We start from the raw sequence: 23990 nt of genomic DNA on the forward strand, positions 1-23990 counted from the left end.
TTTTATGCATTATTATATTTTTAATTGATTAATATTAGTCAAAGATTCACTTCTTCCAGGAAGCCTCCTCTGACCTCTAGACTGGGCTAAGTACCCTGTCTTCAGTGTTTCTATGACAGTTCATGAAAATCCCCATCATCGTCCACATTATACTGATATTACCTACTTGTTTCTCTCTCTCCCCACGAAATGAAAATTCATGAAACTAGAAATGACATGTTAATCATCTCTGGCACACTGAAGATACTTAATATTTAGGGAACTAAGACAGACTTAAACATTTCTCTTTGGCTCAGAATAGCTTTATGTCTGGTTTTAATAGTGCTGGAACAATAATTCAAGTGGTCCCAATAGGACTGGCTGGCTCTCTTGTTGAGCCCTATCCAGGCCAATAGTGTTAGGTGTAAGCAGGAACTTCAACATTCTACCATGCCACGACTTAGGACAATAACCTGAACTCCCAAACTAATCCACTCTTCTGGAACCTGTAGGCCTAGCGAAACCCAGCTTCTGGTGAAGGTATACCTAATATATTCACTGCCCCATCCATTACTCCATGGGCCACAGCTCTGGACATCCTTGGAACAGCTGAAGACTTTGGGTTGAGGGTTGGAATATTAAATAGTAGTTCTATTTCTCGTATTTTAGAGGCAAGAGAGGTGGGAAAGGCCTTATAATGCAATCCCTTTTTTTCTCTCTGGCATTCCTCGAATCTCAAAGTCTCTAAAATTCTCTGACCCCTGGATCTACCTAGATGATCTTTTTTTTCTCTCCAGAGTAGACTCCAGTTTTCTCTATTAAGAAGATGAAAACGTTCCATCAGAAAGTTGCCCCTTGAATTACTTTCTGAAAAATATTCTACACTGTAGGCTCCACCCAGCTCTTGGATGAAGTTTTTCTGTGTCAGAGCAATGACACACTGGTCTCACACTCCCCAGGCCCTCTATACTTTCTAGCTATCAGGGGGATTTGGCCCTTATGATTTTATTTGTAATCTGCTAATATATATCTGGCTTCCCAGGTGGCCAAGTGGTAAAGAATCTGCCTGCCAATACAGGAGACACCGGTTCAAGGTCAGGAAGATTCCCTGGAGAAGGAAATGGCAACCCACTCCAGTATTCTTGCCTGGAAAATCCCATGAACAGAGGAGCTTGGTGGACTACAGTCAATGGGATCGCAAAGAGTCAGACATGACTCAGCAACTGAACAACAACAATACATAGGCAAGTATGTAAATAACAATCTTTTCTCTTCTGAACTTCTTTCCTAATCATAAGAGCCACTGCTGGGAACTGTGTTGTCGACTTGGTTAATTGGGAGATTTTTACGCTAGGGATGGTGTTCAATAATTAGGTATCGTTTGAGTAGGACTAAAATTAGTTTGACATTATCAGTATCAGATTTGAAACTTCATACCAGATTGGCATGAACAAATTTGCATGCCAATTCTAAGTACTTATGCTGTGATACTTTGCACTAATTTGCATATGCTAGTACAATTTCTACCTTTTTAGACATCTAGTATTTGAAAATGTTCTCTACTTTAAAAGGTCTACATTGAATATTGTTTTCTTATCATTCTTTGTATCTCAATTCCAGTCTTCTTTCTTCTTTACTCCTAGAAGACGAGTGAGAAAAGAGATACAAAGAAAGGACAAAATTTGAAGTGAAGAAAAAAAGAAAACTCTGAAGTGATTCACCAGAACACAATAAAAGGTCCTCACTGATAGTCTACATATAAAAATGAGTGATGGCATCTCTGTGCCTTGGCACCCAAAAGAATTAAGGCCAAAGGCAAAAAAGAAAAGCAAAGGTCTTATAGAATTACTTTCTATAATGAAGTGTCAAGTGAAAAACAGAGAGCACAACAGAAAACAGGACAGATGCTGAGCAGCACTTCTCCAAGTGGGAAGTGAGGCTGCAGCATGTTAGTTACCTGAGGGGGAGCAAATAGAGAAAGCCAGGTTCCTTTTTCTATTTATTCTTTTGCTTGCTCTTATAAGAAAATTAGGTTCTATTATTTTAAAATAATAATAATAATCTATTTTTAGTACCCAAGTTTCAGAAGAAAATAGTAAGTGAAAGAAGGCAAATCTCCAGTAAAGCCACAGACCTAATAATTTCCATAGCTGTGACCCCAAAACCTATTTCTAATAAAGCAAGTGTTGGCAGAGCTGAAGCCTCAAGGGCATTAAGTTTGGATGCTCCAGGCCCTGCTGACAGAGACAGTAAACAGACTATATGGTAGAGGTCAGTAACTTCCAACACATATCTAATAACTGAGTCTAGAAAGAGAAAAAAAAAATCCCTCAGCTTTCCCCTTTTGGCAGAAAGCTTTACTTTTCTACATTTTAAAACGATTTACAGTTCATATGGTTTCCAGACCTGCTCTCCAGAAGCAAGGGCACAGTTCCCTGCCTGGGTCTCTCAGCTCTCCACATGTGATTTATCAGGCAGCCATCCAGATGAATATTTGATTTGAAAATGAAGCCTTAAATTTAGCAGTGTGAAGGGGGAAAGTGTGCCTGAATGCAAATGTCTGGGAAAGGGTAAGGTAACCAGACAAGGCAAACTGGGTTAACAGGATTCATTAGCAGGCAATTCACAAAGTCCTGCTGGAGGGCAACATCAGATGCAGACACAAGGAAACCCATCTCCACATCCTCATCCCCAGTGTTGAGAGCTGCCCGGGCGCCCACATTTTTGTTTTTCTGACATGCTGCAACCTGGGGAGACGTGAGAAGCAAACAGTAAGCATTGCTTCAAATGCTTCCTAGAGCTCTGCTAATTTAGAAATGAAGCCCAGATGGACCGAATCTTCTCCCTTTCTTTAATGTCAAGCACAGTCTCAGGCACCTTAAGGTGCAGCAACATCAGGGAGACTCCAAATAACAGAAGGCATTTGGGTTAAAGATGGGTCTGACATCCAATGACCCCACAGCAGACACCATTCTCCAGTGGTGATGACAGCAGACAATGATGTGCACAGAATATGCAATCTGTGGATACCTCGCTTTCCCATATTAGTTGCAGGGAAGAAGAAAGATAGGGAATACTAAAAAGATATTCTGATCTTGTCTCAAAATGAGCTTTTTAATTTAAATGCCTTTAATTCATCCATCACATAATGATTGAGTCTTAACTCCATGCAGGATGCTGCTCAGTCAGGTGACGGAAATACAGAGACTGTCTCAGCCTCCAGTAACTTAAAGTGACATGACAGACAAGCAGAGCAGGAAAACTCCCTTCTCCCACATCTGTCATGACCCCCTTCCACTGGCTTTTCCTCCATGCAACAAACATGCACTTTTCCAAAAGCAAATCCTTCCACATATTTTCTGTTTTTAGGAAAACACTCAAACTCTCAATGAGGTCTTCAAGGCCCTTCAGGCTCTGACTTTGGACCATTTTTCCAGCCTTGCTTCACACTGCTTTTCTCTCAGTCTTGCCCTTTGCGCTTCTGCCATGATCACATCCTCCTTTCCACCACGGGGTTTGTACATGCTGCTCCCTCTGTCTGTAATTCTCCTTCTCATTCCATCATCCCACCCTTCATATCTAATTAACTCCTAGTTGTCATAAGCTCTCAGCTTAAATTTACTACTCTTGCAAAGAACCATTTTCTAAACTTCCTTACCTCTGTCCACTTCCCCTGCCACACATACCCAAAAAAACCCCTTCTTCAGAATCATACTTTTCCTCAGCAGCACCCACCTTGGTTCATAATTACACACCACTTAGCGTGACTGCAGTGGTTCTCCCTTATCTGTGGTTTTAGTTTCTGCAGTTTTAGTTACTTGTGGCCAGCCACAGTGTGAAAACATCAAATGGAAAATTTCAGAAATAACTCATAAGCTTTAAACCATGCACTAAGTAGCATGAAGAAATCTTGCTCTGTCCTGCTCCATCCTACCTGGGACATCAACCAGGCCTTAGTTCAGTGTATCCCACCCTTTAGTCACTTAGTAGCCGCCTAGGTTATCAGATCACTGTCACATCATTGCAGTGCTTGTGTTCAAGTAATCCTTACTTTACTTAATAATGGTTCCTAATTTTGGGGGGGCTCCAAAATCACTGCAGATGGTGACTGCAACCATGAATTAAAAGACACTTACTTCTTGGAAGGAAAGTTATGACCAACCTAGATAGCATGTTGGAAAGCAGAGATATTACTTTGCCAACAAAGGTCTGTCTAGTCAAGGCTATGGTTTTTCCAGTGGTCATGTATGGATGTGAGAGTTGGACTGTGAAGAAAGCTGAGCACCAAAGAATTGATGCTTTTGAACTGTGGTGTTGGAGAAGACTCTTGAGAGTCCCTTGGACTGCAAGGAGATCCAACCAGTCCATTCTAAAGGAGATCAGCCCTGGGTGTTCTTTGGAAGGAATGATGTTAAAGCTGAAACTCCAGTACTTTGGCCACCTCATGCAAAGAGTTGACTCATTGGAAAAGACCCTGATGCTGGGAGGGATTGGGGGCAGGAGGAAGAGGGAACGACAGAGGATGAAATGGCTGGATGGCATCACTGACCTGATGGACGTGAGTTTGAGTGAACTCCGGGAGTTGGTGATGGACAGGGAGGCCTGGCATACTGTGATTCATGGGGTCGCAGAGTCGGACACGACTGAGAGACTGAACTGAACTGAACTGAAGCATGGGAATAGTGATGCTGGCAATTCAGACATTTTCTTACTGTGCCTAGTTTTAAAACTTTATCATATTATGTATGTATAGGAAAAAGCATCGGAGAAGGCAATGGTTCCCCACTCCAGTACTCTTGCCTGGAAACTCCCATGGACAGAAGAGCCTAGTAGGCTGCAGTCCGTGGGGTCACTGAGGGTCTGACACGACTGAGCGACTTCACTTTCACTTTTCACTTTCATGCATTGGAGAAGGAAATGGCAACCTACTCCAGTGTTCTTGCCTGGAGAATCCCAGGGACGGGGGAGACCGGTAGGCTGCCGTCTATGGGGTCGCACAGAGTCGGACACGACTGAAGTGACTTAGCAGCAGCAGCAGCAACTGTCCATGATTTCAGGCATCCATGGGGGAAAGAAGGTGGTCTTAGATAAGGGGAGACTACTGTATTTTATTGGGCTTCCCTCATAGCTCAGTCAGTAAAGAATCTGCCTGCAATTCAGGAGACCCAGGTTCGATTCCTGGATTAGGAAGATCCCCTAGAGAAGAAAATGGCAATCCACTCCAGCATTCTTACCTGGTGAGTCCCATGGACAGAGGAGCCTGGCAGGCTACAGTCCATGGGATCCAAGAGTCAGACATGACTTAGCAACTAAACCAGTATTTTATTAAGTACTTAATTAAGTATTTAACAGTCCCACTAGATACTGTCTTTATGGTTGCAGAGACCATGTCTATTGGGGTTCACTGAATTTCTGGTACCTAACAGTAACTGATGTAATAAGCATCAAAAATACAATTAAATCAAATGTAAGAAGACCATCATGACACTATGTGCTGTGACAGAGACAAGCAGGATTTGGGAGTGTCTGTTCAAGGCATTAACCCTGGGAACATCATGCTCTGAACAGTTTTCTGACACTTTCTGCTACACTTTCTCCCATTTGGAATACAATATTCTCATTGTTGGAAGATGCTATGGTTAAAATCTCTTTCTTCTTTCCCTAATATATTCTGTAACTTACTCTCATATCTAACTTTCCTCTCCCATCATCATCTTCTATTATTTATTACCATTATATTCATTCTTACATTTCCAGTATCCCGTTTTGTGTTAAGTCTTTTTGTACTGACTTCACTTCTTAAGATCTTCACCATCACCACAAAGGTGAAGAGAATCACAGAGCCTTAGTCCTAAGGGCTGGAAAGGACCTTGAATATCTGGCCCAATGGTACTCAAACTTCAACATGCATAAGAATCCCACAAGGTGCAAACAGAGTCCTCTCCCAGACTCAGAGATTTTGATTCAGGAGGTCTGGGGAAAGCAGTCCTCAGACCTCACTGAGAGAAGCACTTGTATGGTCCAGAAATGTTTGTGCTGGCCCCTCAGGCGCCACCAGAGAGAGTTAGATGGCAGCTGAGGACTCCAGCTGTACTTGTATATATTCTATACATTGGACTTCTATATAAGATTTCATTTGAAAGAGATCTGCTGATTGGAAAAAGTTTTTAAATCACTGATATCCACTCCCTTGTTTTATAGATGAGAAAATTGAAGTCCTTGGTCCTTAGTCACACAGCAAATTAGTGACAAAGCAGAAATAAGACATCAGCTTCCTAACACTAGACTGGTGGGCTTTCCCTAATAACCACACTCCTGTGCCATTCAATACTCCTATAATGAGATGTCTATACATGACAATGATGGTCAGAGATGGGCCACATTTCACCAAGCAGGTAGTTTCAAACATGAGATAATGGATTTATGCTAATTCATCTATCTGTATTTTTCATCCAGCATGTTCTCAGGCTCCAGGGGTTAGTCACCTTTATGACCTCTGCATGCTCAGTCATTCAGTCAGTCGTGTCTGACTCTTTGCAAACGTATGGACTGTAGCCTGCCAGGGCCACTGTGCATGGGATTTTCCAGGCAAGAATATTGGAATGGATTGCCATTTCCTCCTCCAGGGTATCTTCCCAACCCAAGGATCAAATTCACATCTCTTACATCTCCTACATTGGCAGGCAGATTCTTTACCACTTAGCCACCTGGTAAGCCCTTAATGACCTGGACCCTTCCCTAATTCTCTTCTGTCTCCCTCTCCTCTCATCCCCTCCCCTCATTCAATTAGCTCTCCAATGGATGATCTTTGTTAGAAGACAATTTTTCCATGATTTATCCTCAGACAATGGTATCTCTGCTACTAGCCTCCCAAAACTTGGGTTAAGATCCTCCCATGTGTGTTCTCCAGCTCTGTGGCCATTGCTGAGTTTTCCAAATTTACTGGCATACTGAGTGAACCACTTTCACAACATCATCTTTTAAGATTTTAAATAGCTCAGTTGGAATTCCATCACCTCCACTAGTTTTGTTAGTAGTAATGCTTCCTAAGGCCCACTTGATTTCACATTCCAGGATGTCTGGCAATAAGTGAGTGACCACACCATCATGATTATCCAGGTCACTAAGAACTTATTGTACAATTCTTCTCTGTATTCTTGCCACCTCTTAATGTCTTCTGCTTCTGTTAGATCCATACCATTTCTGTCCTTTATTGTGCGCATCTTGCATGAAATGTTCCCTTGGTATCTCTAATTTTCTTGAAGAGATCTCTAGTCTTTCCCATTCTGTTATTTTTCCTCTGTTTCTTTGCACTGATCACTGAGGAAGGCTTTCTTATATCTCCTTGCTATTCTTTGGAACTCTGCATTCAAATGAGGTTTTTTTCTTTTTCTCCTTTGCCTTTAGTTTCTCTTCTTTTCTCAGCTATTTGTAAGCCCTCTTCAGACAACCATTTTGCCTTTTTGCATTTCTTTTTCTTGGGGATGGTCATGATCCCTGCCTCCTGTACAATGTCACGAACCTCCAAGCATAGTTCTTCAGGCACTCTATCAGATATAATCCCTTGAATCTATTTGTCACTTCCACTGTATAATCATAAAGGATTTGATTTAAGTCATACCTGAATGGTCTAGTGGTTTCCCTACTTTTTTCAATTTAAGTCTGAATTTGGCAATAAGAAGTTCATGATCTGAGCCACAGTCAGCTCCCGGTCTTGTTTTTGCTGACTATATAGAGCTTCTCCATCTTAGGCTGCAAATAATATAATCAATCTGATTTTGGTACTGACCATCTGGTGATGTCCATGTGTAGAGTCTTCTCTTGTGTTGTTGGAAGAGGGTATCTGCTATGACCAGTGCATTCTCTTGGCAAAACTGTTAGCCTTTGACCTGCTTTTTGACAGAAGAACTATATAAAAAAGATCTTCATGACCTAGATAACCACGATGGTGTGATCATTCACCTAAAGCCAGACATCCTAGAATGCGAAGTCAAGTGGGCCTTAGGAAGCATCACTACGAACAAAGCTAGTGGAAGTGATGGAATTCCAGTTGAGCTATTTCAAATCCTGAAAGATGATGCCATGAAAGTGCTGCAGTCAATATGCCAGCAAATTTGGAAAACTCAGCAGTGGCCACAAGACTGCAAAAGGTCAGTTTTCATTCCAATCCCAAAGAAAGGTAATGCCAAAGAATGTTCAAACTACCACACAATTGCATTCATCACACAGGCTAGCAAAGTGATGCTCAAAATTCTCCAAGCCAGGCTTCAACAGTACATGAACTGTTAACTTCTAGATGTTCAATGTGAATTTTGAAGTGTCAGAGGAACCAGAGATCCAATTGTGAACATCTGTTGGATCATCAAAAAAGCACGAGAGTTCCAGAAAAACATCTACTTCTATTTTACTGATTACACCAAAGCATTTGACTGTGTGGATCACAACAAGCTGTGGAAAATTCTGAAAGAGATGGGAATACCAGACCACCTGACCTGCCTCCTGATAAATCTGTATGCAGGTCAAGAAGCAACAGTTAGAACTGGACATGGAAGAACAGACTGATTCCAAATCGGGAAAGGAGTATGTCAAGGCTGTATATTGTCACACTGCTTATTTATTTTATATACAGAGTACATCATGAGAAATGCCGAGCTAGTTGAAGCACAAGCTGGAATCAAGATTGCTGCGAGAAATATCAATAACCTCAGATATGCAGATGACACCACTCTGATGACAGAAAGTGAAGAACTAAAGAGTCCCTTGATGAAAGTGAAAGAGGAGAGTGAAAAAGTTGGCTTAAAACTCAACATTCAAAAGACGAAGATCATGACATCCAGTCCCATCACTTCATGGCAAACAGATGAGGACATAATGGAAACAGTGAGAGACTATTTTCTTAAGGCTCCAAAATCACTGCAGATGCTGACTGCAGCCATGAAATTAAAAGACACTTGCTCCTTGGAAAAAAAGTTATGACCAACCTAGACAGCATATTTGGAGAAGGCAATGGCACCCCACTCCAGTACTCTTGCCTGGAAAATCCCATGGACGGAGGAGCCTGGAAGGCTGAAGTCCATGGGGCTGCGAAGAGTCGGACATGACTGAGCGACTTCACTTTCACTTTTCACTTTCATGCATTGGAGAAGGAGATGGCAACCCACTACAGTGTTCTTGCCAGGAGAATCCCAGGGACGGTGGAGACCGGTAGGCTGCCGTCTATGGGGTCGCACAGAGTCAGACATGACTGAAGCGACTTAGCAGCAGCAGACAGCATATTAAAAAGCAAAGACGTTACTTTGCCAAAAAAGGTCCATCTAGTCAAAGGTATTATTTTTCCTATAGTCATGACCGAATCTGAGAGTTAGACTATAAAGAAAGCTGAGCGCAGAAGAATTTATGCTTTTGAACTATGGTGTTAGAGAAGACTCTTGAGAGCCTCCTGGACTGCAAGGAGATCCAACCAGTCCATCCTAAAGAAAATCATGCTTTTGAACTATGGTGTTAGAGAAGACTCTTGAGAGCCTCCGGGACTGCAAGGAGATCCAACCAGTCCATCCTAAAGAAAATCAGTCCTGACTATTCATTGGAAGGACTGATGCTGAAGCTGAAACTCCAGTACTTTGGCCACCTGATGCGAAGAACTGACTCACTGAAAAAGACTCTGATGGTGGGCAAGACTGAAGGTGGGAGGAGAAGGGGATGACAGAGGATGAGATGGCTGGATGGCATTACCAACTCGATGGACATGAGTTTGAGTAAGCTTGAGGAGTTAGTGATAGACAGCGAATCCTAGTGTGCTGCAGTCCATGGGAGAGTGCAGAGTCTGACACAACTGAGCGACTGAACTGATACTGAATTGATATTTGCATGAAATGTTCCCTTGGTATCTCTAATTTTCTTGGTGATCTCTAATCTTTTCCATTCTATTGTTTTCCTCTATTACTTTGCATTGTTCACTTAAGAAGTCTTTCTTATCTCTCCTCGATATTCTTTAGAACTCTGTATTCAGCTGGGTATGTCTTTCCTTTTCTCCTTTGTCTTTCACTTATCTTTTCTCAACTATTTGTAAGGCCTCCTCAGATAACCATTTTGCCTTCATTAATTTCCTTTTCTTTGGGATGATTTTTGTCACCACCTCCTGTACAATGTTACAAACCTCTATCCATAGTTCTTCAGTTCTTTGGGTGCTGCACTAAATATGCCAACAAATTTGGAAAATTCAGCAATGGCCACAGGACTGGAAAAGGTCAGTTTTCATTCCAATCCCAAAGAATTTGGGGCAATGCCAAAGAATATTCAAACTACAATACAACTGCACTCATTTCACTTGCTAACAACGGAAGGCTCAAAATCTTTCAAATTAGGCTTCAACAGTACATGAACTGAGAATTTCCAGATGTTCAAGCTGGATTTAGAAAAGGCAGAGGAACCAGAGATCAAATTGCCAACATCCAAAGGATCATCGAAAAAGCAAAAGAGTTCCAGAAAAACATCTATTTCTGCTTCATTGACTACGCTAAAGCCTTTGACTGTGTGGATCACAACAAAATGTGGAAAATTCTTAAAGAGATGGAAATACCAGACCACTTTACCTGTCTCCTGAGAAACATGTATGCAGATCAAGAAGCAAGAACCGAACACAGAACAATGGATTGGTTCCAAATTGGAAAAGGAGTATAATAAGGCTGTCACTCTGCTTATGCAGAGCACATCAGGCAAAATACCAGGCTGGATTAATCACAAGCTAGAATCAAGACTGCTGGGAGAAATATCAACAACCTCAAATATGCAGATGACACCACACTAATGGCAGAAAGCAAAGAGGAACTAAAGAGCATCCTGATGAAGGTGAGAGAGAAGAGTGAAAAAGCTGGCTTAAAACTCAACATTCAAACAACTAAGATCATGGCATCTGGCCTTATCACTTCAGGGCAAATAGACAGGAAAACAATGGAAACAGTGGCAGATTTGACTTTCTTGGATTCCAAAATCACTGCAGACTGTGATTTTAAAAGACACTTGTTCCTTAGAAGAAAAGCTATGATGAACCTACACAGCATATTATGAAGCAGAGACATCACTCTGCCAACAAAGGTCTGTACAGTTAAAGCTATGGTTGGCTCAGAGGTTAAAGCGTCTGCCTCCAATGCGGGAGACCCGGGTTCGATCCCTGGATCGGGACGATCCCCTGGAGAAGGAAATGGTAACCTACTCCAATATTCTTGCCTGGAGAATCCCCTGGACGGAGAAGCCTGGTAGGCTACAGTCTACAGGTTCACAAAGAGTCAGACACGACTGAGCGACTTCACTTACTTACTTAACGGTTTTTCCGGTAGTTGTGTATGGATGTGAGAGTTGGACCATAAACAAGGGTGAGTGCCAAAGAATTCATGCTTTCAAACTGTGGTGCTGGAGAAGACTCTTGAGAGTCCCTTAGAGAGCAAGAAGATCAAACCAGTCAATGCTAAAGGAAATCAACCCTGAATATTCACTGGAAGGACTGATGCTGAAGTGGTCAATACTGTGGCCACCTGATGCCAAGAGCTGGCTCACTGGAAATGAAACTGATTTTTGGAAAGATTGAGGGCAGGAGGAGAAGGGGGTGACCGAAGATGAGATGGCTGGATAGTATCACCAACTCAATGGACATGAGTTTGAGCAAACTTGGGAAATAGTGAAGGACAGGGAAGCACGGGGTGCTACACTCCATGGGGTCACAGAGTCGGATATGACTTAATGACTCAACAACAATGTGTATTCTCCCAGAACACTTCATGCTTCCTTTTATCATGGCACCTACTGCTGTAGAATAATAGTCTGTTTGTCCACCTCCTTCTCTGGACTCTAGGCTCCCCAAGGGAAGGAACATGGGTCTTAATAATCCCTGTATCCCTAGTATCAGCATAGTGGCTGGTAGAGAGGTGTTACACAAATGTAGGTTTAATGATAGATAGCTGAGTAATAAACATGAATTCCTGCCACTACTCTCAAAGCTCCTGTAAAATGTCTACTTCATATCTCTGATGAAGCCCACGAGTGTGTTGACTGACACACAGAGAAAATTAGATCTAAATGAAACATGTCATGTTGCCAACACAGTCCCCTTTAATCTTCACTGTAGTCCATGCATTCTCCGTCATGAAGCCCTCTCTAATCTCAATTTCATTTCTCAACACTTTGCTTTTCTTCTTGACCCCTGGAACGCCCCCATACTAGGCTTAACACTGGAAATTAGTCAAGTTTAAAACCCAATACTTATTTTGAATTAATGTGTACTTTTCTAAAGCTTAAAGAAAGTACACTTTTCCCATATACATTCTTCATTTAAAATGCTAACAATTTCTTTCACATCTTCAAAAACTATTCTTTCCCCATCATCCAAGTCAATTCCTTCTGAAATGTTCAGCATCACAATCTCAATTACACTTCCCCTTTCTTCCTTACCATTAGGAACTAGTCCACAATGCCATAATCAGAGTTTTTCTTTTCATGGGTTGCTGACAATATCACTCTTACAGCCTCCAAATTCCCAGATGCTTTTGAGTCTTTAATGCTAATTTAGAGATTATTATTCTTACTTCTATTCACACTGACCTCTCTTTCTCCTGTCACTATTATAAATCTATTCCTTGCCAAAAATCAAGAAAGAATTTTTTAAATTCCTGACATGGAATAAGGAACTAAATCTTGGTTTTTGAGAATACTGTTCAAATTTAAAGGTGGTTTAATGTTCCCTGAATTACAGCTTTAACGCCCCATTTCCACGCAGGCTCTCAAATCCTACTGAGGTTTTCTGTCACTTGGCATCAGTTTGTCTATATACTGACAAAAAATTTAGAAAGCTGCACAGTCCTAATGAGTTGTTTTGCTCACTCACCTTACCTGTGAGTAAAAACAATGAAATGTGAATGTATCCTGCAATTCTAGAGATAAACCTATTACATACAGTATATGTATGAATGTATTTTATTGGGGGCAGAAATTATCTTTTATTTAACTCTGCATCCCCAGCACATAGCATTCTGCCTGATACAGAGTAGGGTTTAATAAATGCCTGAGTGAAAAGAAAAAATGAACAAATAAACAAACATAGAACCTCTGATTAAAAGCTAAAAAAACAGTGAGCATTTGTTTCCTAAGTCCACTTTAACAGTGGACCACAAAATAGGTCTTAAAACAGTAAATCGTTACTCTCTCAGAGTTCTACAGGCTAGAAGTCCAAAATCAAGGTGTATGCACAATGCTGCTCTCCCGACAGGCTCTGGAGAAGGATGTGTTCCATGCCTCTCCCCCAGCTCCCAATAGCCTCAGGCATCCTTGATTTGGGGCTCTATAGCTCCAATCTCTGCCTCCATCTTCACCTTATCTTTTTGTCTATCTTCTTCCTTGCTCTTCTCTTATACACTTGTGATTGGATTACCAGGATGATCTCATCTCAAGATTCTTAATTATATAGGCAAAGACCTTTTATCCAAATAAGATCACATACACAGTTTCCAGTGGATCTAGCTTTTGGGGTGAGGGGAGCACCATTCAAGCCATGACAATAAGGTATAGTATGATCGTAATTATTTTTTAAATAAATACAATGTGGAAAAGAAAGAAAAGAAGAGGAGAAAACAGATACTCAGATGTAAGAGAAAAGGGAGCAATAAAATGCCTTCACAAGTTCACTGCAGTTAACATTGATCTGGATAGTGGAATCAAGAGAAATATCTATCCTTTATACTCTTTTTAAGTTGTCTTCATTTTCTACCCACAAAAGACTGATAATATATCAATATAAAATGCATGGGAGAAGTGAACACATTGAGATTAATCTCAGAAGATCTAAAGCAAAATGTGCTTGTAGTAGAAATATACACAGTTAATCAATAGTAAGTAGTTAATTGACAAGTGCTGTCAAAATTTTTCCTGGGTTTGGTTTAGACAAACCAGTGGGCTCTGATTGAAACCAAATTTACTTACTACAATATTATGATCTCTTTTAGCTTTCAGATTTTATCTTAAAAAGCCTTTACATTATTAAAATTAATGTTCTGACATTTCCAAGGCCTTTGTGGCTTAGATTTATGTTTGTTTTTTCAAAAGAAATTCTAGATCTCTCCTCATGACAACAGAGAAGTGATGCATAAACCTATTTTTTAAAAAAGAGAAGCAAGTTTTAAATGTTACATAGAATGTGGTGTATTTTTAGCTTCTATTGTCATCTCAGATAAAGTGGGTACTAGCTACAGAAGAACCTGATATTTTGGTGAGCAGCTGCAACAGAGTTTATGTTCAGAACCAAGGAAGAACCAAACTACTTTGAGTAATAAAAGGGAGATAAATATGAGAAGCCCCAGAACTGGGAGAAGGAAACTGAAGTCAGCTATACTGAGCATTAGATGGGTCAAGGAGAAATGATACAGCCAACAGCCAAGAAAGAGAACTCTGGGGAAGAAAAATGGTAAAAGGCGATTTCGCATTGTTTGCTATGGAATTTGTGAAATAAACTTCCTCATTTATACCCCCCCCCGCAAAGTCTTCATTCAACTCTACCTTGCTCTCTAATGCTTTCATCTACGGGAGCAGGGGGGTTCTTCAAGGGAATTTTAAGAGGAAAAAAAAGTGGCTAACATCTGGGTTATATAAACTTTAAAAAGAAATTAGGAGATGCCTCTGAAAAAAAGCCCATGTGCAGAGTTTTGAAAGTGCTATAATTTCCTATTATTTCAAGATGTACCTCATTTTAGGGAAATAGTCACCATTTAGAAATTCAACACTTAAAAAATTGTATTCATTCAATATAATAATTTATTACAATGCAAAAATCATTTATAAGAACTACAATGTCAAAGCTTACATACAAAAACCAGTATATTCCGTCTGTAAAACTGACATGTAAAGTCGCCCATGAAATGATCAGTCTAAGAAATTAATTTGAGGGTGAAACTATTCTTGAGGCTATTCTTTTACTGACTTAGCAGTGTGATCTAAAGTTAAATTAATTTTAAACCATTTCCACTGAGTCCAAAAAACACTGAGACTACTCAAACTAGCTTGTTTTTTAATTCATTGTCATTTTAGCCCATAATAGTGTGTTTTATTAATATTGTTTTAATAAAAGAAGAATCAAGATTTTTCACCTCAAATTTTCTTTTCAAATATACAGAGCTATTCATATAGACCCTGAATATCTGTCCCCTAGATCCAGTAGTGCCATCATAACATAAATTATCTACAATGGGCTAGAAATTTTTAAAAACACTGAAACCTGATGCTCTGTCTTGCATTTAACACAGAAGTTTCCACTCTGGTTGCAAACCCTCGGGCCCTGATGAAGAAAAGATAACTTAATGCAGAGTTCATTCATTCTTCCGTGAAATTAAGAGAATTCCAGAACCTTGCATGTTCCCACTCACCCAATTACAAGCAGCACACAGACACACTAAACATGCATCAGCTTCAGATTCATCAAGTTCAATGACCTCAGTTAGTTTTTGTTTAGGAAGCTCAAGGGCAAAAAGAGCATATTTAATAAGAAATAATAATCTGCTCTTACCCAAGACTGACATTTTGGATCATAATCCAACAAAGGATGATGACATACATGAATTACCCCCTCCTGAGTCAGTTATTGCCAAGAATTCCACAGTGTATGATAGATCTTTTGACCATAGGTCTACATACCTCTAATCTGGCAGTACAAATATGGGAAGAGTTCCTTCCTAGCTGCCTAAAGGATCTGCTAGCCTTCTGAATCACTACCCAAATTTCCTCAAGGAACTCTGCAAACCAAAACTGATGCATACAAGTGCCATATAGCTAGTAACTGTAGTATAAAACTTATATTCAAACCGTTTCAAATTATTGATGTTTGGGGATTTACACGTGTCACTAACACATTTTTTTAAAGCAGAATCTTCTGGAGTTTTTTTCATGTTGTGCTATGATTAAGGAAAGATAAACTTGAAATTTGATGGTGGTGGTCTGACAGGAAACCCTTGTTTCAGGAAACTCTCATGTGTGGTAGAACTGAAACCTCCCACACTTTAGTCAACATACCTAACCTGGTCCTGCTCACACTTAAACTCAAGATACTCTGACAAAAGTTACTATCAGTGGACTGAGTAATAATCCTTCAAATTTCAATTACTTAATATAGGAAATAACAGGGTCAGGGTAATCATTCTAGGTGGATTTGGTAAATACATCACAAAACCCAGTCTTATGGAAAAGGGTAACTATCAATTTAGAAAGATCAAGAAACTATACTTTAAAATTAAAAACAGTAAATATCAAGCAGTGAGGAAATGGTCATGTGAATTATAAGATATGAATTCAAGTGAATACAGTCTTTAAAACTGCAACACTTAGGGAGGTTCAACAGGGAGGTAGTACATATCTAAACATGGCTGATCTGTGTTGCTGTATGGCAGAAACCAACAAAACATTGTAATGTTTCCCCAATTAAAAATAAATTTTTAAAAATGCAACCCTTAAAAATTACATGTATAAAAATAATAGAGATTTGGAAAATGGTAATGACATGGTGTGAAGTAAAAACAAGAATAAAAACACACATATATACACAATTATGAAAAATCTTGAGATAGGAGGAAAAAACAGAAAGGAAATATAGGAAAATAGTAACAATAATTACTTTTGGATAGTGGAAGCATGAATGTTATTTTCTCCCTTCTGCTTTTTTTCTATCTCCCAAATTTCTCTTAATAAACATATGCTGTTTTTATAACAGGAAAAAATACCAAATGAAAAAAAAGAAGAAAGAAAATGTTCTCTTCTAGTATCCAATGGGATATATCAAACTAGAAAATTTGATTAAACAAGGAGAAAATTTACTCCAACTGAATTAATACATTTGTTTTCATAATTATGCAGCATATCTAGGAATATCAGACTTTAAAAGGGAAGACAATACTCTGCAGTACAGAAAGCCCTTGTCTTTCCCTATAAATACTCAGTTTCAAATGAAAAATGATTGAAGAAGATTGACAGGAAGAATTCCGTGAAAGAACTTGGGAGATTTAAGCCAAGTCTGCCAAAGCTCAGGAAAGTAAAGTGGAATGTGTTACATAAAAAGTTGATGGGCAAGAGAAAACCGACATCTAGAGGAGTCAGGGAAGTGTCCCACCTGAAGGAGGGCAGGGCCAGCTCAGATTCTCCTAGTGTAGAAGTATAAGTTCAGAAGATGCTAGGTAAGTAACAAATACTAAGAAAAAGTAGCGCTGACTCAATTTGTTCATAATAACAGAAATCACAATGCCAACAGCCAGCCAAAGCAAACAGAGAATCCTGAGTTGAGAACCCAGAAGCCAGCCCCATGGCAAAGAGTTCATTTTCTTCTTTGCTGTTTTCTCATCTGTAACCAAGAGCAGTGCTACCCAATAGAAGGAGAATGCCAACCATAAATGTGGGCCACAAAGGTAATCTTAAATTTTCTGGTAGCCACATTCAAAAAAGTTTTTCAGAAGGTAAATTAATATTAATGTCATATTTAACCCAGTGTATACAAAATATAACTTCAAAAAGTAATTTAAAACAAATTATTAATGATACGTGTTACATTCTTTTTTTGGTACTAAGTCATTGAAACCTGGCATACACAATGTACTTAACAACACGTCTGAATTTGTACCAGCCTCATTTCAAATGCCCAGGAGCCCATGAGGCTAGCGGCTATCTAATTGGGTAGCAGACTTCCACACTCCTTTCCTTGTCCCAAACACATATGACTAGGAATGTTGATGGGACAGGACAAAAACTGGAAGCTGCATAAATACATGAAAGTCAAGAAATAATTCAGCGCTGAAGATAACACATGTAACAGGAAAGAAAGAAAAGAGGAAAATTTAAATTTCTCAAAGAAAAGCTAGCAGAGTAATCATTGATTGGCCATATGTTTTACTAAAACTGTGAGCCTTACTACAGAAAAATGTAAATCAGCATTACAGAGTTATTCTTTTGTGAGGCTCAGATAGTAAAGAATCCGCCTGCAATGCAGGAGACTCAGGCTTGATCCCTGGGTCGGGAAGATCCCCTGGAGAAGGGAATGGCAACCCACTCCAGTATTCTTGCCTGGGGTATTCCATGGACAAAGGAGCCTGGTGGGCTATAGTCCATGGGGTCACAAAAAGTCAGACACAACTGAGCAAATAACACTTTCATTTTCATATAAAAAATGATACTATCATTTTAAAAAAATCAATGGAATTCTTTCCCTTGGATGTCTTTTACAATTTGAGAGATACAGGTATAGAGATAGAAGTGTGGGTAAAGAAATGGCCTTGCCTGAGTGACTTCACTTTCACTTTTCACTTTCATGAATTGGAGAAGGAAATGGCAACCCACTCCAGTGTTCTTGCCTGGAGAATCCCAGGGATGGTGGAGCCTGGTGGGCTGCCGTCTCTGGGGTCGCACAGAGTCGGACACGACTGAAGTGCCTTAGCATAGCATAGCATAGAGGTTCCTGATTGTGTCTGCATAGTAGAATCACTGTGGAAACTTGAAAAGCAAAACAAAAACACCAAGGCCTCCCTTGCAAGCCACTCATTACTTGCTCTGGGACTGGGTGGGGCACAGGTACAGCGCACAGCCCAGGCTGAGAAGTGCTAGGTGGAATGACCTCTGTGGAAACCTTCAGACCGGTTCACACAGCCCCTTACCTGCCTGGGTGTTTCCACGGTGGCAGCTGGCCCAGGATGTTAGCATGCCCTGAGGAACCTTCATGAGAAACACTGGGTGTCTCTTGATATGTATTTCAAGAGGTAGAGTCAGCAAACGGCATTTGTAGCCTGGAAGAGAACATTTTCTTCCCATACATCAGACATAGCAATTTCTACAACATGGAATCATTCACTCCTGCCTAGTTTTAACACTAAAGTCGCCACAAAATTTTATCAAAGGTTAATTCAACACCGACTTCTTAAGCACTTTCACATAAGATGCAGAAGATTGGTCCTGACTGGAAAGGAATGTAAGTAACAAAATCAAAACATGAAATTGAAAAGGAAGGTTATAAAGGAAGAATCTTGTCTCCCTAATTATTGTGTGGCTTAGGTTAATAATGTTCATTAGCTTGCCCCATGCTAAGAATGTAGATGAGTAATGCTCCAGGCACTAAAAGTAAGGATATAAATGCTTATTCACATACATATTATATTTAGATAAACTATATACATTGTGTGTGTTAGTCAGTCGTGTCTAACTCTTTGCGACCTCATGGATTGTAGCCCGCCAGGCTCCTCTGTCTGTAGCATCCTCTAGGCAAGAATTCTGGAGTGGATTGCCATTCCCTTCTCCAGGGGATCTTCCCAACCCAGGGATCAAACCTAGGTCTCCTGCACTGCAGGCAAATACTTTACCATCTGAGCAACCAGAGAAGCTCACGAAACCATACGTATATACATATATGTAAATTAGACTTCTAATCACTCATGACATAATACATAAATGTAGGCTTTGTGGTCTGATTACATCATCTCTATTTATTTTATATATAGTTTATATTATTAATTATGTTTATATTTCTATAATTATATGCAAAGCCCTTCAGATGCAAAATAAATACAGAAGATGTAATCAAACCACAAAGTCTACATTTACACATCATGTTGTGAGTGGTTAGAAGTCTAATTTAGGCTCTTACTTGCCATGGAACCCTGGACAAGCCACTCCCTTTCTAGGCCTTAATCTCAGCATCTCTAAAAAGAAGCACTATCACCACACCTTGGGGTTTTATCAGAATTAAATGTGGAAGCATGGAGCCCATACATGGTAGTTGTTGATTAAGTATATGTTGAATCTGAATGTAAATGCCCATCTTCCTCACTTCTGAGAGCAGCAGAAGGGATACCTGAAGGCCAGAAGGAAAATTAATTGCCCAAAATCAAATAGCGATCACTTACACAGACCATGTTTTCTGACTGTGCTTTCATCACAACCCCTTCCTCTCAGGGATCTCCTCCCCAAGACTGACCTTGCCTCCCCTCCCTCCAGGACAAGCCAATGATGCCTCCCCTGCCCTAACGTGAACCTCAAGTTCAAGCCTTCTTCCAGAAGCACAAAGGGAAGCCACAGGTACCTGGCAGTACCCAGCCCAGTAAGACACTCATTTCCAGCAACACCTAGACACCTGTGATTCTCTATAGGCTTTTTACTTTAACCCTGCGTCATGACCCACAGGTGCCTAAGGTAGACCCCAAAGCACTTTCCTAATATTTTCCATTAACACTGCCATGGGATTAAGCATGCATTAACTACTCAAGTCAACTTCCTTGAAAGCAGATCCTGAGATGAGGATTCATACGCAAAGGATTCATTAGGAAAGAACTTCTAAGAGAAAATGGAAATGAAGATGAGAAGCACGTGGAAGGGGAAGAAGCCACGCAAGGGTATGACTGCAGACAAAGCCCCACCTTCAGCCTGATTTCAACACGCACTTGCGGTGCAAATTAAACCTCAGAGCTTATCCAACTCGAGGTAGGGGCACTGCTCTTTCTTACTCTTGCACCAATTGGTCATTGGTTCCAGTAGTCCAAGGGCAGTGCTCTGAAGAAAGTAGCAAGTGCAAGCCCTTTGAAGCAATGCAGACAGCAGCCTAGGTTAAGCCCAGCAACACAGTAGTAGTTTGACACGTCCCTCACAGCATCCTCTACAATCACCAGCTCCAAAGGAGGACTGAAAACTCCCTGGGCTTTCTCAAATCTAAGCCCATTTGATATCTCCAACTTTGCAAGCCGCCAAAAGTGAAAATCCAGTCTTGAAAGCCAGAGTACATTCTGTGAAGACCACAACCCCAGCCACTGGTATTGGCTAGTAAAGGGACCCTGCAACATTTTACAGATAAAGCTCCTCTGGTAGATTGCCGTCTCAGCAAGAATACTTGTTACTTCTCAGTTTGAAAGTTCAACAGCCACTCAGCCACTGTGCTAGGCTCAAGGGACACAGACATGATCAACAGAGATGGCCAAAGGAGCTCACAGTAGTAGATAATCTTAAAAATGAAAAATGCTGTGTGATTAACCATATCTTAAAGAATACTCCATTCTCAGGACTGCCCTATGGTCCAGCGGTTAAGAATCCACCTTCCAAAAAAAAAAATTAAAAAATAAAAAAACATAAAAAAGAATCCACCTTCCAATGGAGGGGACCCAGATTCAATCACAGGTCGGGGAACTAAGATCCAGTATGCCACAACTAAGACTCGATGCAGCCAAAAATAAATAAATAAATATTCTGAAAAAAAGAACACTCCATTCTGGATATGTGCTTCTACCTTCAACTGTACAGAATCAGCAACAGTACTTCTCAAAATGTCACACATCAAATTACAAACAGATGCTACCTCTAAAGGAATTGACAAAAAGCTAAATGAAAGCACAAGAAAGACCAGTGCTACTTCTAATAATCACGACAAAGATTGTTGTGTGGGACACATACAAGCATCAAGTTTCTGAATATCTAAGTTACTGGATTACTCCCATGGGCTCCAGGTAGAGGCCTCAATATCTTTCACTGCCTAAATACAGTCACAAAATTTAACTGGTAATTTGAGATTCATTAAAAGATATACTGAAGCCTTTAGCTCAAATTCATCATGTAATTGCACATATTTTTAATATATTCCATATGAGATGATAATTCAAAGTAATGAGACTGATTATCAAATATTCTTTGGGGAATTAGTCAGATCATATTGTCAGATCTAATTCCCAGTCAGAACTGCAAGGCTTGAGAAATTCAAGATAGGCAACAGTCCAACTCAAAGTCATATACTACAACAGCTTACAAAGAGTCACCACCTCATAAGAACTTGCTCAACACCACAACAGTATTCAGGGTCAGGACTAAACTCAAGTCTCTCTGGGCGCAAAACCCAGGCTTTTAAACACCATGCTATAGTGGCTACAATTCAAAACCTGCTGACGCTGGAAACAAACCATATGGTTCCAAGCATCTTTATGACTTATCCACGTCACACCAGATCACACTCTCAGACGCTCTGTTTCTATAACTGTGGTTTTAGATTAAGATCATTTTTCTTCACTGTGCATTTAACACCATTTTCTAAAATAATCTAACAAAGGAAAACTATATGTATTCAATGCACTGTAAATAATCGATCAATATTTTACTTATAGAAAGAGATTAATTGCTTTAATCCTACCAGTTATTGTCTAAACTACCTAGCCCTTCTCGACGTCCATTTCTTGGAATTTTTCCATCTCATGTGATTAACTCATTTTATGATACTTCCTTTAAAAACTATATTCTTCACAGTATCCAAATGCTTCAAAATCATCAGCAGACATGACTGACTGCCAGACTGAAGTACAATCTTACAAATTTACTTCACCATATGTTACTATTAGGAAAAAAGGGACAAAGAAAGAGACTAAGAAACAATGAAATGAAGGTTTAAATTTTACCTTTTTGAAAGTTTTCTGAAGGCATTTTTGCTATTGTTTGTGTGTAAATACACATTTTAAACCATTTCAGGGTCAAGAACCATTCCCATATATATATTTTTTATTGATGGATGAATTTTACAGCAATTAAACATCTGTGTTATGGTGGATAATCCATCCTAAACTATCAAGTTAGTACAAAGTTCTTATCACTATATTTATATGTGTTGAAGTCTCTTTAGCAATATTCCCAGAAATTACCAAATTAAATCATTCAAATACTTACTAAACATCTACTACATAAAAGACATCATATGTGTGCCAGTTCCAAATAGTGTTAGATCTAGAAATGAAAAAGTAACTATAGCATGTCTGTATTCAACAAAGGAAACTCCAAAGGAATTTATTTGAAGTAGAAGTTGAGCAGGTAGCACAAGCATTTGCTGAACATAAAAGAGAGCCATGAAGATACAAAGGACTTACACTGCAATTTTTAACAAGTTAAAAGGGGGAAGAAACATATATTCAACTAAAAGAGAAAGTCACCAATGGTCAACACCTGTTTGATGACCAGAAATCTTAAAAGTAACTTAAAGAATGTATTTCTTACGTGCTGTCGATGAGCACTTCAGATTGCCGATTATTCACCTGATTATCACTCTTGTGGCGAAACTGAAAATCAAAGCATTTGTGAAAAGTATATTAAATCAGTGCTCTGTGGTGACCTAAATGGGAAATAAATCCCAAAAAGAGGGGAATGTATGTATACATATGTACAGCTAATTCACAATGGTGTAGAGCAAAAACTAACACAACATTGTAAAGCAAATATACTCCAATAAAAAAATTTTTAAACATATTAAATCATACTTCGTCAGCACAAATAGTGACACTGAAACTACTTTGAGTTCACCTGTTTGGAAAACAACATCAAGTCTAAAATGAGCATGACTTATGCTTACCTTGGCCCCAGCTCCATGTGTTCTAAATTAAGACCCTTCTCACTCAATCTCATTCTGGGTGTCACCAATGGAATAAGTCTGGCCACATGCTCTTTCAATTCCCACACATTTTTAGCTGTCTTCTAAGAAGACAATGTGCCCTTTACTCTGTCACATAGTTCCAGAAAAAACCATACATGAATTTTGATGTCTTCAACAAGGAATGGGGGCTTCCATTTTTCTCACATATGTGCTCAATACTTTACTGAACATCATCCATTCTGTTTTATGGATTTCTTTGAAGTCAAGCAATTACTTGTTAACAGTGATCTTATGAAATACTGAACATTTAAAACAAAATCAAAATACAATACTGAACCACCTTTGGTGTGGATTTATGTTTTTATGCCCAAGTGATCCTATTTCTTATGCTATATTTCAGTAATGTAAATATCATATATTGCTTAGAAGAATCCACACATTATGAGCCTTCTACTAAACTAGTAAATGAGCAGCCATTCAGATAGGAACAGGCTAAAGTAGAGATAAAATGTTATTTCAATTGATTAGGCTAAATGAACAGATGAAGAGGCGGTAGTATCAGGACATAAGAAAGTTTGATTTCATAGATTTTAATCATCAGGATTATCACTTTTTC

At 39.6% G+C, this 23990-nt stretch overlaps 1 protein-coding gene across 1 annotated transcript in view; it reads right to left on the reverse strand.

The window, feature by feature from the left end:
- ATP8B4 (ATPase phospholipid transporting 8B4 (putative)) overlaps positions 1 to 23990 on the reverse strand; it is a 284590-nt gene that overhangs the window by 173097 nt on the left and 87503 nt on the right. Inside the window, exon 6 of the mRNA XM_040226490.1 lies at positions 23002 to 23063. Coding sequence (XP_040082424.1) covers positions 23002 to 23063 — 62 coding nt within the window. The remainder of the gene's footprint in view (positions 1 to 23001; positions 23064 to 23990) is intronic.

The sequence above is a fragment of the Oryx dammah genome, unplaced genomic scaffold (genome assembly GCF_014754425.2).
Source record: "Oryx dammah isolate SB20612 unplaced genomic scaffold, SCBI_Odam_1.1 HiC_scaffold_26, whole genome shotgun sequence".
NCBI classification, from domain to species: Eukaryota; Metazoa; Chordata; class Mammalia; order Artiodactyla; family Bovidae; genus Oryx; species Oryx dammah.